This window comes from Syngnathus scovelli, chromosome 1 (assembly GCF_024217435.2).
Source record: "Syngnathus scovelli strain Florida chromosome 1, RoL_Ssco_1.2, whole genome shotgun sequence".
In the NCBI taxonomy this organism is placed as follows: Eukaryota; Metazoa; Chordata; class Actinopteri; order Syngnathiformes; family Syngnathidae; genus Syngnathus; species Syngnathus scovelli.
Genome location: NC_090847.1, coordinates 1,866,114 through 1,885,904, shown reverse-complemented (window position 1 = coordinate 1,885,904; position 19,791 = coordinate 1,866,114). Strand labels below are relative to the sequence as shown.

The following is a 19,791-nucleotide window of genomic DNA, read 5'->3' as shown; positions in this document are numbered from 1 at the left end:
TCTTTCTAACATTCAACCTGCTCAAAATCACTCTTTCATCAAAGTCGCTCTACTAATTTTCTATAGTAGTCGCCAACGACTTCAACCATTCAACCTTTCATTCAGGCAATCATTCATCAATGCTCATCATATGCATCTCACACAGTCTCCAAAAAGGAGTCTTCCTATCACATTGGTCCCAATTCATCCAAGCTCACCACACAACATTCATATATCATTTTCAACTCAGGTTTCCTGGTAGAACAATCCACCAATTCAAAAAAAATTAACTAAAACAAACAATTGGCAAATTAATCTAAATTTTTTCTTTGTTTTTAAATTTGAAGAACTCAATCTCTCAGATTTAGCTTGCATTCAGAATTTTGTATAATCTTATAACACAACCAATCAATTATTCCTATTAAATGTAGCATTGCAAAATCTTAAATTCACAATTTAGCTTCTTCCAATTCCTGAAAGCATGTTCTGTCATTTTTTTTCTTCAAATTTCTCATGTGGGCTCGACACTTAACATGCACTAGTGTGGATTAGTTTCTGCTTGCAAACAGATTTCTCTCTTTTTCCTCTCATTTTTATCTTTCAAAATCATTTCTGTTCTGCGGTGCAAATTGGATAGACCACAGTCTAGCAATTTTTTTTTATACTAAAACTTTAGCCGATGTTCATCATTTTAACATATACGCACACACATGCACAGCTCTCGCATGCAAAAGGTAGTTCCTAGCACCAATGATTCGTCACAGGCTGGCCATTTCCTGTGGTCGATCATGAGCTGGTCCCTCCCAAGCACACGAGGACAGCACATTCTAATTTTATTTATTTATCTTCTAGAAGCAAGTTGCATTTCTTTACCACTTGATTTGCATATTTTAACTTCAGTGTAACACAATTTGATCCCTATTCATTTGTAATTGGGCCTACAAACAGCATTGTCATACTTCTTGTATGGACAGGGGCTCTAACAATCTAAAACGATTTGCGATAACCTGACAATGACATGTTTTGCTGTCATATGGGAGAGGTTTCAGATCTTTTAAATTTCGATACATGATTTGCATAGGAACGGAAACTCCTCTTGCCCCTTGCTTGAGCCGCGGCTTGAGCTGCGGCCTTGCACCTGCTCACAGGGGCCTTATTGTCTCCTGGTCTGACAAACACTTGTGACCGCATCAGTTTTCATCCTTCTAGCTTTTGTCTCTTGAATTCGTTCTCATCTCTTTGTGAAGATTTCAACCACACTCTAGCACTTCTACCACTTCTTCCACATTTCAAATTTCCCTGTACTCCATACATTTTCTTCCACTTCAGCATGTATTGCATACAATTAAGAAATCTACTTGCCATGAACTTCTCGTTTTAAAGAAGAGCAGAGCAAGAGATTTACCGTTCTTATTTCCCATCTTAATTTTAGTAGTTTAAGGTTTTACAATTTTTTTCAATTTTTTTTTTCTTTGAGGATCCTCAATGCAGGTTTAAATTGACCTTTCGACAGATTACTAGCCTGTTTTATTGCCATGGATCAATGCTAGAACTGCTTCTTAATCAATTTATCCTACCAGTCACACACTCAATCACACAAGTTATCCCTGCCTACGCGAAGTCATCCTTTTAAAAAAAGGAGCTGCTTCATCTACAACACCCCCCACCTTCCCTGGGAACTAAAGACAACAGTCCTTGTCCCCAGCCCTGCCAACGCGAAGTCCTCCTTTTTTTTTTAAAAAAAAAGGAGCTGCTTCATCCAGTGAGGGGACTCTACAACACCCCCCACCTTCCCTGGGAACTAAAGACAAAAGTCCTTGTCCCCAGCCCTGCCAACACGAGGTTGTACTCCTTAGAACAGTGGTCGTCAAATAATGATTCACGGAGGTACTGAGATTTTAAAACAGTTTGAGAACCACTGCTCCAAAAGAGACACCTCATCCAGAGGGGGACTCTACAACACCCCCTCCTTCCACAAAACTTATTCCTGTGCACTTCTTCCTTTTTACGCGTTTCACAAACAACAACACAATCACACAACTTCAGGCCTTTAACTTACTTGTCCCCTGGTTCATTGCACTGCCGGGTCCCGTCAATCCACCTCTGTCAGACGAAGGCAGACCCAAGATGCTGGCCCAGCGGAGAATTGTCTTCCCAGGACTTTCTCCTCCAGGTCCTCTTAATGGACGCTGGCTTGTTGACAATGCAGCACATCCTCCTTCGTCAGCCAGATAGCGGGTATGAGGGATCCCGGGTTTTGGCACCAAAATGTTAGAGATTTGCTCACTCCAACTTATTTTGCAAGAACCACACGGGAGACAGGCAAGTTCTTTTAGACACCTGCAGGTGGAGAGTGTCAAACGCACCTCTTGGATTAAGGTGCCCCCGGCTTCCCAGTAACGGGTTTGTTTTAGCCGGGTTCGGAGATTCGTCCGTAATCTAACCACCCGAGTTAAATTAACTCCACCGGAATCAATCTAATTTCTGTACGACGCCAATCCCTCTCAAGTCACCCGAAGCTCGTGCCGAGTAACTCAATTCGAGGCAGGACTTCGAAGTGACCGCATCGTATTGATGGCTCCCCGCTAATGTTTGAAGTTCTTATTCGTTACGGATATTTTTTAGATGTCTTTGTTAAGACCTCAGGGATTCGTTTGTATAGCGCACCCAAGCACTAGTTTCGCCGAAGTAAATGTTGATATGGGTCCGTTCCACTTGGTCGCTCATGCAGCGAGCCGACCAACTTTTTTATTCGAAAGAGAATCGAATTAATAAAAGTGTGACAATAATAGCATTTAAGAAGAAAATTAATGCACTTTATATGATTAATTCTACCTTCGTATACGCAGATCTAGCTCTTAACCGTCGGAGTTCTTCACCCCTCTTAATTGCTTTAAAAAGAATAACAACTTATTCTAAACCGGATAAAAATGTCGTGCTCTGTTTAGATTTGCCCAATAATTAATTTGGAAGGCAAGTCTATTTTTTGATCGTGTCCCGTTTAACTTTTGACGCGGCCCGACAATTTTAGGAACTGGGCCGCGCCCGACGGACAATCAAAATACTTTTATTCTCCTCCAACTCCAATGATTTATTTTAACCGTCGTCGTTATTTTATTTAGAAGAAGTAAATTTCCAACAATTCACTTTTAACGAAATCCACTCCTCCCTTAAATATTTACGAAAGTTATTTAATTCTCCAACTTCCTCGGAGTTACTTTTTCCGCGACCCGTCAAAAAGGGGAAGCGGGCCTGAGCCTTTCAAATAGTTAAATAACTTTCCGTTCTACACAAAACCAATAATCAGATTTAAACACTTCCTTTAATTTTATTCAGACGAAACAACTTTCGAACGGATCGAAATTCACTCGTGGCTCAGATAACTACGGAAGTTATTTAAGTCTCTAACTTGTTCGGAGTTCCTTTTTACGCGGCCCGTCTAAAAGGGGAAGCGGGCCTGAGCCTTCGGTTGCATATTTAGTACAAATCTGCGCACAACGAAGTAAGTAATATACAAAACACATTTATTGAAGAAACATGGAATAGAATTACAAATCTAAATTACTCCAGAAACTGAACAATTTCACTCACTGATACCCGTGTTAATAAAATCATTCAATCCCAGAACAATTCGATTGCAAAACACAGTTCATAAAAAAGGGAAGAGGTAAATACCAGTTGCGTGCTATTTTTGGTGGAAGCAAAGTCGAGTGATCAGTTCGATCTTGCTTCTAAAATCCAAATTAGAGAAACAGGCTGGCCACGAGGAAGCCGGCGGCCCGATGACTATTCCCCCCTCTCGCTAAAATACATAAAAACGGTCATCCTCACCAATTTCTCGTTTAAAGTTGTCCAGTCCAATTTTTAGGAGTAAATCCAAGTTAATTTCAGTCCAGTGATCCTGCGTCTCACACAAAGATCTTTGGGACTTTGAGAAAAATCTTGAAACTCCTCCGGGCCTCTTCACGTATGAGAGCTCTTTTGGGGGGAAAAGCCCTGAAGCTGCTCCTGCAGGACCTTTTATAGACCTCTCCGTCCCCCCCCCTCCCCTTTCTTTTCTCCGGTACTTTCCCTATAGGGTAAGACTGCCCAGTTTTCCCACGCCTATAGAAGGGACTGGCCAGCTTTCTCACGCCTATAGAGGGAACTGGCCAGTTTTCCCACGCCCATAGAGGGAACTGGCCAGCCTCCCCACGCTTTGTTATCTGTGGCCTTCAGCCGCTGTTTCCGCCCTGACCACGCAGTACTTTCCACCAAATGCACAGCTAGTGGTAAAACCTTTCACTTCCCCTTTTCACCTTTGACCTACTTTCTTAAACAATTTCAAATTGACAAATAATATTGCTTAAAGCGGTTACAGAATACATTTTTAGCCAAGCAAAGGAATAAAAATAAAAATCACATTTGTGCTTCTCCAAACAATTTATGTCACGCCACTATTCTCAGTGACGGGTCTCTTGATCGAATTGATAAATAATATTGCTTAAAGCGGTTACAGAATACATTTTTAGCCAAGCAAAGAAATAAAAATAAAAATCACATTTGTGCTTCTCCAAACAATTTATGTCACGCCACTATTCTCAGTGACGGGTCTCTTGATCGAATTGACAAATAATATTGCTTAAAGCGGTTACAGAATACATTTTTAGCCAAGCAAAGAAATAAAAATAAAAATCACATTTGTGCTTCTATGCGTGACTCACACTCTGACACCGTGTTCCTTTTTTATATCCATTTTAACCGGTTTAGCTTATTCTGGCCCCTCTTTTGGTCTCCCGTTTTGGTCTGGCGCCATCTTTTGGACAAATTTGGAATTTCAGCTCTGCCAATTTATTCCTGTGAACAATCCATATTCTACCATTTGGACCATCTCTACCCCCATGTTACACGACAAGAGTTCACTCGCTCCAGAATGAAGTCTGAAAAGTCTCCTTCCTGCAAGGGCATATTTATTAGGAGGAACAGAGTGGGGGTGAGAGTGGACAGGTTTGGTGAACCCCCGGCCTCTGGTAAGATCAGAGCAGGGGGTGTTTTACGATGTTGTGGGAAACAGAACAACTTTGATTGCTTCCTCTGCAGCTGGTCACTCAAGCAGAGGAAGCAACCACTTTACTTTACTACGTTGTGAGAGCAAGACAAGATTGGTTAATCATTATAGTCTACATTCCAACATAATCCTATGATAAAGATAACCTGGAAAACCCTAACAAGGACAATCGAGACTGAAGCCATGTTTCCAGTTTCATTATCTCTCACTTCAACTGGATTGGAGATACTCTCCTTGTGTACCTGCCCATCAGCAGATTTCACTCAAATTGTATTTTGGGAGGCCTTTCGATTAGGGACTTTAGTTTTTATTACGGTTTTACAAGCCCCGGTATCACACAAAAATTCTACTTCACTTCCTCCAACGTTTAGGGTAACGTGGTTTTTCTTTTAATGCACTCAGAATGTCCCATGCTGTATGGACATCTACTATTTCTTCCTCTGTAGGAGCACAAGAGGTCAAAGAGGAGGAATCTAGTCATGCTGAAAAGTTGACTTTTCCTCTGCCCCTTCCTCCACCCTTTGATTGGTTTTGTTTTTTTCTAAAACACTCTTTTGACCAGTGTCCACGTTTCCCACAGTTCCAACAGTTGTCAGAATCTGATGGGGGTTTTGAATTGTATGGTGGCCTTCCACCTTGTTGGCCTCTACCTCCTCCTCTGCCCCGCTGGGACCCTTAGAAGAAGACTGTTGTATCTTCATCTAGTTCATCATCATCATCATTGTTTAAATGAAATACATCAGAACTTTTGCCTTTTTTTTATCACTTTTTCAGCATGTCTGGCCCATTGCATAACTGTTGTAACACTAGCAGTATCCATTTCTACCAAGTGTTTCCTCACCCAGTTGCCTATTTCAGGGCGGAAACCAGCGAGGAGTGCATTTTTAAGCTGTTGCTGATAAGCACTCAGCTGCATCATTGAATGGGATGCCACTATGCACCCTGAATTCTTTTTCAAATCTCAAGCGAAAATTATCAGTATCTTCCCCAGGCTTCTGTTTTATTCCTGCTAAATGACCATAATTCGCTCATCTTTGAAATATAGTTCTCACTCTTTGCACAAGATCATTCCATTGTGCTGCATACTCCCCTCCCAATTGATTTCCCTCAACGGGATAGGGAAAAGGCCCTTGATTATTTCTACCTGTATAATTTCCTCTAACCTTTGCCCAGTCTTTGCCCAAGGAAGACATTGCAGCTTCTCCTGCCTCATGCCCATTCAGCCTATAGGAATGTATGATTCCATGTCTTCTGCCCATTTATTTGGGTCTTCTGCAACAGGGGTAACCCCTTCAACCGCTTTTCTTGCCTCTTCCAAAGTCCATGGCCGAAAAACATATGTATGTGGAGGGTAGCCTTTTTTGCTTCAGTGATCCGCACACAGCTTTTGATGATGTAGGATGGAAAGATGTCTATAAATTCATTGTGGTGGCCTCCCCCTGAAACAATCATCAATAAAATGGATGCATAATCTATAGTAAAATTAAGAATTTAAATCTTATCCTACATTTACTCTGAGCAAAACATCTGGATTCACACTATCAAATAGATTTTTCCTTGGCCCTTGTGTCACTTCACGTTCTTCAAGTTCTGTGGAAATCAGATGTTCTACTTTTGTTATTAACAAACTATTAAGGGCGGCTCACGTTTTGAACCATTGGCTAAGAATCCCCCTCCCTCGCTAATCTCCTGTTGGCTATTTCTCTGTAAACATTTGGGCGTCTGTCCTTTCAGAGCTGCCAACAGTTTAACGCAAAGCATATACTAGCAGAGGTATGATGGAACCGCCAAAAGTGTCTTATAATCTGAAGTCAAAATTAACAGTCATGAGGCCCAACAGTCATCATAGTATGTAAGATCACTGAGCATCTGAAGAACCCAAAATGTGTTTTGCCTTTACTATTGGTTAGCTGACAGTGTCACCCTGGAATAAATGCATTTACTAAACATTTATATGTTAAGACAATTTTTGGAACAACTTGTTCATCTTTGAAAAATCTATTGTACGTGCGTAGTATATTTAAATGACTTCTGTATGAAACCTTGCACATATATAAACACATAGGTAATGCCTTAATAATAAATTGTAAATGTCTGTCATACACCATATGTAAAAACATTTGTTTCTGTAATGCTATCACACTCACACATGTTCACTATGAAAATGTTTGTATCACATCCTTTGACTTACCGTATCACACAACATTTTCCCATAAACTCTTCTTTTATTACAATATAGTTTCCTGATTTACAGACATTTGCAAAGAAGTTGATGGGAAGATTTTCATTAGCGGTACCAGGATTTGTGGCCATGTCGTGCTACGGCTCCATGAACGGTTCCCTCTTAGTCCTGTCAAGGTAACGTTTCTTTTTATTTGAACAGCATTGTTACTTTGTGTGGTATGCAATTAAATCAATATAGAAGAGTTTACAAACTTCTGTAAAATGCAATTTCTGTGATGTAATAGTAATTTAAGAACTTTCAAAACACAACAGAGCTCTAAACTAACTTTTGCAGCACTGGTGCGACCAGTGCAGATTTGGTTGCACCCTTTCTGGGGCTTAAACAGAATGACCATATTTTCTTATGTACAGATATCTCATATTTGTGCAATGAATATTGACAGTAACTGAAGATATGGTTGCAAAATATTTAACAACTTTCCTTGCAACAACCAGCTGCAAAACAGGCCCATTGTATAGCTTACATACAGTATAACTTTGAAAGAAGACTAAAAAATGGATATTCTATGAAAAAAAAATGGAAAACATTGGTAAAAAGCAGTGAAATTATCAATGACAGCTACACAACTTTTTAATGTTGTATGAGTTCAATCAAACACTTAAAAGATACTATTTGGAATACTTCCAATGACAAAACAAAAACATTTTAGAACAGAACACGAACAACATTTAACATTTTTTTACGCACTGATATTTTTATTTGTATGCAAAACTTAACGTCACCGGGTGTCCTGCCGGTGGGACATTCCCAGAAAACGTCCCTGGGGAGGCATCCAGGAGGCATCCTAATGGGATACCTGAGCCGCCTGAACCACCACATCTGGCTCCTCTCAATGTGGAGGAGCAGCGGCTCAACACGGAGTCCATCACGGATGACCGAGCATCTCAACCTATCTCTATGGGAGAGCCCAGACACCCTGTGTAGGAACCTCATTTTGGCCGCTTGTATCCGGGATCTTGCTCTTTTGGTCATGACTCATAGCTCTTGATCATAGGTGAGGGCAGGAATATAGATTGACTGATAAATCGAGAGCTTCGCCTTTCGGCTCAGCTCCCTTTCCACAGTTCCATCACAGGAGACGCAGCGTCGATCTACCTGTCGATCTCCTGTTTATTTTCATCCGGGCCGCTTCTCACTCGGCTGCGAACCGCTCCAGTAAGAGTTGGAGATCTTGGCTTGAAGAAACCAACAGTGTTAGAGATTCGCTCACTCCAACTTATTTTGCAAGAACCACACGGGAGACAAGTAAGTCCTCTTAGACACCTGCAGGTGGAGAGTCCATTCGTCGCTGTGCGTACAGCAATGTTCGAATGGAGGTCTGACTCCCGGCTCCTGCAAGAGCATTTTTATTAAGAGAAACAGGGTGGGGGTAAGAGTGGACTGAATAGAGAAAGCCCTTGATTTCTAGTCAAAACATAGCAAGGGGTGTTTTACAACTTTGTGTAGGATGGGACAAGCTAGGTTATTTATCACAGGTTGCATTCCAACATAATCATACGATAAAGATAACCTGGAAAACCCTTACAAACAGCACCACATCATCTGCAAAAAGCAGAGATGCGATCCTGAGGCCACCTCAATGCCTCGGCTGCGCCTTGAAATTCTGTCCGTAAAAATTACGAACAGAATCGGTGAGGGCAGTCTAACACTCACTGGAAACAAATCCGACTTCCTGCCGGAAATCTGGCCCAAACTCTAACATTGGTGATACAGGGACCAAACCGCTCTTATCAGTGGGTTTGGTACCCCTTACTCCCGAAGCACCCCACATAGAACTCCCCAAGAGACACAGTCCAGGTCCACAAAACACATGTGGACTGGTTGAGCGAACTACCATGCACCCTCGAGGATCCTGCTAAGGGTATAGAGCTGGTCCACTGTTCCAGGGTCACAATGAAAACTACACTGCTCTTAAATCTGAGATTCGACCTCCCGAGACGGACCCTCTTCTCCAGCACCCCTGAATAGAACTTGCCAGGGAGGCTGATAAATTTGATTCCTCTGTAGTTGGATTCCTTCTTCTTAAAAAAGGGGACCACCACCCTAGCCTGCCAATCCAGAGGCACTGTCCCCAACGTCCACGTGATGCTGTGCGTTTCAGCCAGGACAGCCCCAGATTCAGAGCCTTAAAGAACTCCAGGAAGATCTCATCCACCCCAGGAGCCTTGCCACCAAGGAGCTTTTTAACTACCTCAGTGACTTCAACCCCAGAGATGGGAGAGCCCACCTCAAAGTGCCCAGGCTCTGCTTTCACAATGGAAGTTGATGGAATTGAGAAGGTCTTCGAAGTATTCTCTCCACTGACTTACGACGTCCAGAGTCAAGGTCAGTGGCATCCCATCTCTACTGTAGAGTATTAACGGTGCACTGCTTCGCTAACCTGAAACATCAAATGGTGGACCAAAATTTCCTCGAAGCTCTCCGAAAGTCATTCTACTCAAACACCTCCTACACCCGGGTCTTTGCCTCAGCAACCGCCGAAGCCACGTTCCGCTTGGCCAGCCGATACGTGTCGGAGTCTCACAGGCCAAAATGGTCCGATAGGACTTCTTCTTCAGCTTGAAGGCATCCCTTACTCCCGGTGTCCACCAGTGGATTTGGGAGTTGCCGCCATGATAGGCACCAACCACCTTACGGCTACAGCTCCGGTTGGCCGCCTCAACAATGGAGGCACCGAACATGGTTCACTCAGATTCAATGTCGCCTGCCTCCCTCGGATGCTCTGCCGGAGGTGGGAGTTGAAGCTCTTTCTGACAAGGGATTCTGCCAGACGTTCCCAGCAAACACCTCACAATACGTTTGGGTGTGCCAGATCGGACCCGCATCTTCCCTCACTATTAAAGCTATTACACCACCAGGTAGCGATCAGTTGACAGCTCCACTGTGTTACCGCAAAGAGCCACATAATACACATGAGAACACATGAACATCACTCCATCCCCTTCCTCATACACACACACACACACGCATGCACGCGCACACACACACACACACACACACGTTTCTACTTACAAACGTTTCTACTTACAAACCCGATCGCTGAGCCAATTAAGTTCGTTAGTATGGTTATATGAAGGAAAAAAAAAAACAAGTGAAACACTGGTCAAAGAAATGTGTGTGTGTGTTTTGCAGAACATTCTTGGTGGCATCACGTGAAGGACAACTACCTGAGGTTTACTCCATGATTCACATTCGCAGAAACACTCCAGTAGCTGCCATCATCCTATTGGTTAGTTTACAATAAACTATATCCGAATCAATAAAGTATGACTATAACATATTGATAGCGATATACTACTTTATCTCAAATTTCTGTACACATGGACTGGAAGGCTATCTTTACTTTTTTCCCAGTTAGAAGAAATGGCCTGGACTGAGATTGTTTATGTGGTGCCCGAGGGAAAATTGAACACAGTATGTCGTAGCTGAAGTAACTCCTGTGCCTTTTCTTTTAATTCTTATTCAATGTTTCTTACAACAGAGAGATTAAGTGAGAATAAACTTACATCACAAAAATAGGAGTTGACATTCAGTTTCCAACTATCCTGGAGATGCACTTTTTTTGCGTGATTTATTTGTTTATTTCGTCAAGTACATAATCAACACTTATTTCAACTCTATTTGACACTTTGTTTTACATGACTTGTCGAAAAGGTAGGCAGGTTGAAGCAATTTTGGAATGCGTCTCATAAGACGCATTGTATTTTGTATTAATAAGCTCTTTAATGTTTTTGAAAGTCTTTAGATTTGCAAACGTCTTTGTTTCTGTGATTAATTTATTCAAATATTTAACACCGGCCACTGCTAGCGTGTGCCTCCTCACTGTTGTGCTCATCTGCAGGTGCTCAAATATCAACAGTCCTCTGAGCCCAGGGCTCCCTTGTTTCAGTCTAAAAAGATTTATTATACCAGAAGGCATGTCAAATCCAGATACTCAATACATGCTTACTAAATTGAATTAAATTCAAGATGGCGCGTGCACACGCAGCGGCCACTCTCTGTCCTGTCAGTACGGTGATTTGTTCGTCTAATGAGTGTTCGTCCGACAGTCTTATGTGTTCGTCTCGTCGTGCTACTTGTTTACTTGACTGTCTATTGTGAGCCATGTCTTGTCACCGTGGGATAGGGGGGAACGAAATTTTGGTTTCTTTGTGTGTCTTTGGCATGTGGAGAAATTGACAATAAAGCTGACTTTGACTTTGACTTTAAGGAAATGCATGCAATAATATCTTATAATTTAGTATTTGTTTTCTAGTTACAAATATTTTCAATCACCATTGACATAATCTATAGCAGTGGTTCTTAACCTTGTTGGAGGTACCGAACCCCACTAGTTTCATGTGCGCCTTCACCGAACCCTTCGTTAGTGATTTTTTTATTATTTTTTTTAATTCGAGACATAGATGTTTTTTAATAACGCACAAAATGAGCTGTGGATGAACATCACCTTGTTCAAAGAACAAAACCAACACAATGCATGAACTCGGAACAAATTACATACTGGCAAATCAGAAGCTACACGATAAAACAGGTTTGTTCGGACCTGTCAGGCGCAGAGCAGGGAGAGGACTCGAATGCAGAGATTTCAATGTCCAAAAAGGCTTTTATTGTCTCCACTGATAGTCGAACAAAAAACGCCTCAATAGGAGGGAAAAAAGGGAAAACTAAGGCGCCTCGAACCGAGGGAGAAAAAGGGGAAATCAAAGCGCCTCGAACCGAGGGAAATACAAAAACAAGATAGCGATGTAACCAAGTTAACATCGGTGATCAAAGTCGCTCAAACAAGGCTTCTACGTGGAACTCGAGGGTTTCGTGATCGCTAGTGTTCTTACAAGGCAAGACGCACTGGCACTGGATACTGGGAAAGACGTGGGTTTTATGGACACAGGAGGGGAACACAGGTGAAGACAGTTGGTCATTGACGCAGGTGCACACACTTGGAATCAGGGGTTCACGTGACCGGACGCACAGGGGAAGGACACACCGACTGGAACGAGAGGAAAATCACACAATAAAACAGGAAGTGATCCGGACGACACATGACAGCATGACATAACCCCCCCCCCTCTAGGGCCGGATCCCAGACGGACCCGGAGCATCGGGGTGAGCCGCGTAAAAGTCATCTAGTAGCCCGGGATCCAGGATATAGCTACGCGGCACCCATTGCCGCTCCTCTGGCCCGTAACCCTCCCAGTCCACCAGGAACTGCCAGCCCCGGCCCTTCCGGCGCACGTCCAGGAACTTCTTAACTGTGTAGGCAGGCCCACCCCCCACCGTCCGCGGAGGCGGGGGTGCCGCGGGAGCCGGCACCATCCCAGTCTCCCTAACCGGCTTGACCTTCCCGACGTGGAAGGTGGGATGCACCGCAAGGGACCGAGGCAGACGGAGTCGCACAGCCGCTGGACCGACGACCTTGGAGATCGGGAACGGCCCTACAAAACGGGGGTCCAGCTTCCTGGAGCCCACCTGGAGGGGAAGGTCCCGGGCGGACAGCCAGACCCGCTGGCCGGGCCGGTAGACAGGCGCCGGACGACGTCTCCGGTCAGCCATCCTCTTCACCCTGTCGCCCTGGCGGACCAGTATGGCCCTTGCCGCCGCCCAGATGCGCCGACAGCGTCTCACCATGGCGCGCGCCGAGGTAACTGACACCTCCGGCTCGCTGTCGGGGAAGAGCGGGGGCTGGTATCCAAAGACGCACATGAAGGGGGACATCCCGGTCGCCGTGGTGGGAAGGGAGTTATGGGCGTACTCTACCCAGGTCAAGTTTTGACTCCACGACGAGGGGTTCTGGGTTACCAAACAGCGGAGGCCCGTTTCCAGCTGCTGGTTAATGCGTTCTGCTTGGCCGTTCGCTTCCGGGTGGTAGCCCGAAGTGAGGCTCACGGTGGCCCCTATAAGCTTGCAGAAAGCCCTCCAAAAGCGGGACACGAACTGGGGGCCCCTATCTGACACGACGTCCCGAGGAAATCCATGAATCCTGAAGACGTGGTCCATGAGAACTACTGCCGTACGTTTGGCCGAAGGTAATTTGGGCAGGGCAATGAAGTGGGCCATCTTGGAGAACCTATCCACGACGGTGAGTATCGTCGTCTTACCGCTAGACACCGGCAGTCCCGTGACAAAATCCACAGAGATGTCGGCCCATGGTCGAGAGGGAATGGAGAGAGGTTGCAGCAACCCCACACGGCGGCCCGGAGTGTTCTTCCTTCGCGCACAGATGGAACAGGCTGCAACATACTCCCGGACGTCCGCCCCCATGGAGGGCCACCAGAATCTTTGTTGGATGACGTGCAGGGTTCGTCGCACGCCCGGGTGACACGTGAGCCGGGAGGTGTGCGCCCAGTGGATCACTTGGGATCGTAGTTGGGGCGGAACAAACAGTCTATTCTCGGGACTTCCCCTAGGGGGTGGATCATCGTGGTTTGCCCGCTTCACCAAGTCCTCCATGGGCCAGGTTACGGCTCCCACCACGCAGTGAGGGGGGAGAATGGGCTCTGGCTCTGTGGACACCGGGTCTGGGCTGTAGATGCGTGACAGCGCATCAGGTTTGGTGTTCTTGGCCCCCGGTCTGTAAGACAACGTGAAATGGAAACGGTTAAAGAAGAGGGACCAACGAGCCTGGCGGGAGTTCAATCGCTTGGCATCCTTGATATATTGCAGGTTCTTGTGATCGGTCCAAACCAGAAAGGGGTGTTGGGCTCCCTCCAGCCAGTGTCTCCATTCTTCAAGATCCTTTTTGACCGCCAACAATTCCCGATCTCCGACGTCATAGTTCTGCTCCGCGGGGGTCAGCCGTCGGGACAAAAAGGCGCAGGGATGGAGCTTGTTGTCGACCTGGGATCTCTGAGACAGGACGGCGCCGATTCCCTGACTGGAGGCATCAACCTCCACCACGAACTGACGAGATGGGTCGGGCAAGGTAAGGATTGGAGCGGTGGTGAACCGCCTCTTCAGCTCCTGGAAGGCGGCTTCAGCCTCCGCCGTCCAGCGAAACGGAACTGTCAGGGAGGTGAGAGCTGCATGGGTTCCGTCCCCGCGAGTGGCCCTGCCGGGATCGATCTTTGGCGGTGCGTCTCGTGGGATGACCGCCCGCCCAATGATGCGGAAGGAATAACGATCGCACCCCGGCTTGCGCGCTGCTTCCTCCACTCCTGTAGTGGGTTTTCAGTTCGGACGGCCAACGCGATGAGAGCGTCGAGCTCCACAGGAAGATCAAGGGGAATGAGTTGGTCCTGGATGGTCCCGGAAAGACCCCGGAGAAAAGCATCGTACAGAGCCGTCGAGTTCCATCCGCTTTCCATGGCCAGAGTGCGGAAGCGGATCGCGTAGTCGCTGACCGTCTCTCGACCCTGGGTGATATGGGACAGCTCTCGTGCCTTCTCTCGGTCCGTGGGAACTGGATCGAACACCATGCGCAGGGCCTCGATGAATCCGGAAAACGAGTGACAGGTAGCGGAATTCCTGGCCCATTCTGCGGTCGCCCACGTCCGGGCTCTTCCCGTCAAATAGGAGATTGTGTATGCCACCCGGGAGCGTTCCGTTGGGAAGTCGCCGGGAGCTCGCTCGAACTGCATCTCACAATTCGTTATAAAGGCTCGACTCAGCTCGGGTTCACCTGCATATCGTTCCGGGGAAGCCAGTCTGATCCCCCTCGCCATAGGCGCGGGCGCCGGGTGGTCCACAGGGGGCGCCGCTGTGGAACAGGGCGTCGCAGCTCGCCCCGTGGTCAGCAGAGCGAGGACGTCTTGCATCTGACGACTCAGCGAATCCACCTGGGCGGCCACCGCCTCTCTGAAGCCTTCCTGGTTCTTCACCAGTTCCTGAACGCCAACACTCAGAGCGTCTACCTGCTTCTGCTGTTGGCCCAGTTGCGAAGTCTGGGAGCGTACTTGGGCGACCAGCTGCGCTGTCTCTGCCGAGTCCATGTCTGGCCAGTGCGTAATGTCAGGCGCAGAGCAGGGAGAGGACTCGAATGCAGAGACTTCAATGTCCAAAAAGGCTTTTATTGTCTCCACTGATAGTCGAACAAAAAAACGTCTCAATAGGAGGGAAAAAAGGGAAAACTAAGGCGCCTCGAACCGAGGGAGAAAAAGGGGAAATCAAAGCGCCTCGAACCGAGGGAAATACAAAAACAAGATAGCGATGTAACCAAGTTAACATCGGTGATCAAAGTCGCTCAAACAAGGCTTCTACGTGGAACTCGAGGGTTTCGTGATCGCTAGTGTTCTTACAAGGCAAGACGCACTGGCACTGGATACTGGGAAAGACGTGGGTTATATGGACACAGGAGGGGAACACAGGTGAAGACAGTTGGTCATTGACGCAGGTGCACACACTTGGAATCAGGGGTTCACGTGACCGGACGCACAGGGGAAGGACACACCGACTGGAACGAGAGGAAAATCACACAATAAAACAGGAAGTGATCCGGACGACACATGACAGCATGACAGGAGCTCCTCAGTGGGGGAAGATGGACGACAACCTTCACATGGTCTTCCCTGTGAGTAGCAAGGGTAGGGCAAGTCCGGCTTGCGAAACTAATGTCGCCAAACAAACGCAGAGCACGCAGAGCCGGCAGACTGAGGAACGGTGGACAGGCAGTCATCCCGACCGTCGAAAACCGAGGACTGTCAGTGCTTCAACTTAATGTCGAGGGCCTTACTACCGCCAAACTCGAAGTCCTTCGGCACCTGGCCGACTCCAATGGGGCCGCGGTCCTGCTCCTACAAGAGACGCACTGCACGACCAACAACATTCTCAAAATTCCTGGGTTTCATCTCGCCAGGTCCATCAACACCAAGCAACACGGTGTGGCAACCTTCGTCCGCACTGGAATAAGCTGGGCGGCCTGTAGCCAATTCTCACCAGGCTCCAACATCGAGTGGCTGGTTACTAAAATCCAGGAAACCTCAGTCATCAACGTCTACAAGCCTCCACCATCGGAGCTAACCACAACGTCACTCCCATCTGTAACTGCACCCGCAATCTATGCAGGCGATTTCAACTGCCAGCACACAGACTGGGGGTACAACCATTCAACTCCTAGCGGAGTGGCGCTGTGCGAATGGGCCTCCAACACTGATGCCCTGCTACTGTACGACCCCAAGGAACCCCCAACCTTCTCCTCTGCACGCTGGAACACCACCACTGTACTGTTATCCCGTTTATTCTTTCGTTAAACGCTCTAACTCTGCCCCCTAGTGACCGAATTTAGGTTAGGTTTCATTCGTTCATTCATTTCCGGTTACTTGACCCCCACTCAGCCACTACGCAGTTCGTACGCAGCTACCAGACAGTGCACATCGTCGCAACGGGTTCGTGGCTCAGCCTTGGGGTATCTTAGTCTGTAAGTTATACGTTCTAGTTGACTTTCTGTATATGTGTGTTTATAAAATGTACGCTAACATCCTAAGCTCCATTTGCCTGTGAATGCTACGCTAGTATTGCAAATGTGATTGTTTAGCGCTACTTTTGGCTACAATGCTATGCTAGGTTTACGCATGTGACGGTTAGGTAGGCTAATCGTCTCCATTTAAGTTTATATGTTTTCATTTCTACATCTTCTGTGATTTTGATGTACATTCTACTGATGCACGGTTGTTGTGTGAATTACAGTTTTACAAATACCTGTACAAGAAATAACTGCCTGTGTGCCAAGTAAAGCAGCTACAAACTACGCGGCCGCAGCGTCCTTTTTCTTCAGTTGTTCGCTATCTGTCTAGCCTTGGCAGACGTCACGCCAGCGTGAGGACAGAATAACCAACCCGGACCTGGCCTTCGCCATCTGCTGCAGGAACGACCCAAGACCGGAGAGGCGTGTTCTTGACAGGTTCCCCTGTCAAGCAGCCTATGCAGCCTACTGCCAGGTCCTCCTGCGTGCGGCAAAGAAGACCATCCCATGTGGGTACAACAGGAACTACATCCCAGGCTGGGATGGGGAGTGTAGCCACCTCCTGAGGGAACACCAGAGAGCCAGCTCCAGAGAAGAGGAGGACGCAACGGCAGCAGCACTGCTCGAAAAGCTGGTCACCACCCGCAAGGCGAGATGGACAGAAGTCATTGAATCAATCGACTTCACCCAAAGCGTGGCAGACCATCAACCGGCTCACAGGCAGTAATACACCAGCCCACAGATGCCCAGTCACTGCAGACTCCATTGCCTCCCAACTCCTGAAGAATGGCCGCTTCCCGGATGCAGACATAGACTTTGCACGACTAATATCGCGTGTGGTGTCTTGCATCTCAAGAGCGGCCAATGTCGATTTCAATCTCTTGGGAGCCTTTACAGCAGAGGAACTCAGTGAGGCCATTAGCAAGCTAAAGCCGGGCAAATCCCTGGGCCGTGACAACATTCACCCGGAGTTCGTCATCCACCCCCCTAACCCTAACCCAACAACATCTAGATGGCTTAAAGCTTTCTTCACATCATGCTACCGGAGATTAAAGCTCCCAAAGATCTGGCGTAGGGCCTCCGTGATAGCTCTGCTGAAGCCAAACAAAGATGCGGAGGACCCCAAGTCATACAGGCACATCTCACTGCTGAGTGTCCCATTTAAGATCTTGGAAAGAATGATACACACCTGCATAGAGCCAGTGGTGGACTCACAACTCCCACGGGAACAAGCTGGTTTCCGTCACGGAAGGTCAATAGCAGGCCAGATTACCCTACTCTCCCAAGACATCGAGAACAGCTTCCAGGATAAGGAGAAAGCTGGAGTGGTATACCTGGACTTAACTGCCGCATATGACACCGTGTGGCACCGGGGACTCAACCTGAAGCTGCTGAGGACCATACCAGACCGGCACATGGTGCAGTTCATTATGGAGACGCTTTCCAACCGCAGCTTTACTCTACAAACCAGCAGTGGGCAGTGCAGTAGGCTCCGTAGACTGAGGAGCGGGGTACCGCAAGGGTCAGTTCTCTCACCAACACTATTTAACATCTATATATACGACCTACCGGACACAGTATCCAGAAAGTAAGGCTATGCAGACGACCTTGCCATCATGCTGAGTCAACCAACGTGGAAGGCGACGGAAGACGGCCTGAATGAAGACATGCGCACCATGGCAGCATACCTTCACCTTTGGAAAGACTGTTGGTGCATCATACCATCTCAGCACCAGGGAAACAAGGAGAGAACTGGCAGTGAGCATTGAGGGCAAACGCCTGGAGGTTCAACAAGCCCCGAAGTACCTCGGCGTGCGTCTGGATCGGACCCTATCCTTCAAAAAGCACCTCGAAGATCTGAAGGCAAAGGTGACATCCAGGGTTGCACTGATCCGCCGCCTTGCTGGAACAACGTGGGGAGCCTCTGCTAAGATCTTGCGGATATCAACCCAAGCGCTGGTCTTCTCTGCAGCAGAGTACTGCGCTCCAGTTTGGAACAGAAGCCCCCATGCCAAAAAGGTGGATGTGGCAATTAACAACGCCCTACGAACTATAACAGGATGCCTGAAACCCCACCCCTGTGTCCCTCCTGCCTGTCCTCGCGGATAGCGCCGGCCAACCTTCGGTGAGAGGCTGCCACCCTCGTTCTCGCCAGGAAGGCAAAAAATAACAACTGGCACACCCTGCACAACATCACAACAACTCCAGCTCCACCAAGCAGACTCAAGGCACGCCACCCCGACAACATGGCAGCACAAGAGATGCTCAATTCCATCCCTGAATACATCTCCAGAGATGCCTGGCTGGCAGCAGCTTGGAAGCAGGAGTGGGAGGCAGCTGTCCCCTCCCTCATGCACCGTTATATCTGGGAACCAGGAGACAGCGCCATAGGAGGAGACGAACTACCTCGCCAGCAGTGGACCACACTGAACCACTTAAGAACTGGTGTTGGGCGCTTCAACACGTCTATGCGGCAGTGGGGACTAACGGACAGTGCGGGATGTGAGTGCGGAGACCCCGAGCAGGCAGCCGACCACATCATCACCTGCCCCCTATATAGACCACCCTCGGAGGCCGGCCTCTTTGACCTGGGACCAGAGATGCTGGTGTGGCTCCACGACACCAAGTTGGAGCTCTGACGTTACACGAGAGAGAGTGGGGGCTCTGTCGAACCCCTGAGACCGACTCACCGAACCCCTAGGGTTCGATCGAACCACTGGTCTATAGTGTTTCAAAAACAATATTGTTTTCGATATAGATTGCGACTCCACTATCGTTTTTGTTGCCTTTACATCTGTGGACTGGTTTATATTCGTCGAAGTGGAAACTCGTTCACTCTGTATTTCCTTTGATCCACCTTTTCGATATTGCAATGACGTTGAAAGGTTTGTTCAATGTCTGAATTAGTATTTTCCAAAGTTGGAATTTGAACTCCAGATGTTGAGTAGGTTATGGACAGTTTTCTTTCATATCCATGCAGTTGTTGGATTGATCTTTCAAGTAGTATCCACATTTGTCTAGTCCATTTTCGTAGTAGTGACAGTCTGGGTTAATGTCCTGGGTTAATTTGGATCATTTGTTGTAGGATGATTTTTAATTTCCAATAGAATGTTCTCGTATATTGCA

At 47.1% G+C, this 19,791-nt stretch overlaps 1 protein-coding gene across 6 annotated transcripts in view; it reads left to right on the top strand.

Annotated features, from left to right (window-relative positions):
* slc7a11 (solute carrier family 7 member 11) overlaps nucleotides 1–19,791 on the top strand; it is a 246,158-nt gene that overhangs the window by 171,365 nt on the left and 55,002 nt on the right. For all 6 annotated transcript variants that reach the window (XM_068651937.1, XM_068651940.1, XM_068651935.1 and 3 more), the window contains 2 exons: nucleotides 7,281–7,384; nucleotides 10,404–10,500. In XM_068651937.1, coding sequence (XP_068508038.1) covers nucleotides 7,281–7,384; nucleotides 10,404–10,500 — 201 coding nt within the window. The remainder of the gene's footprint in view (nucleotides 1–7,280; nucleotides 7,385–10,403; nucleotides 10,501–19,791) is intronic.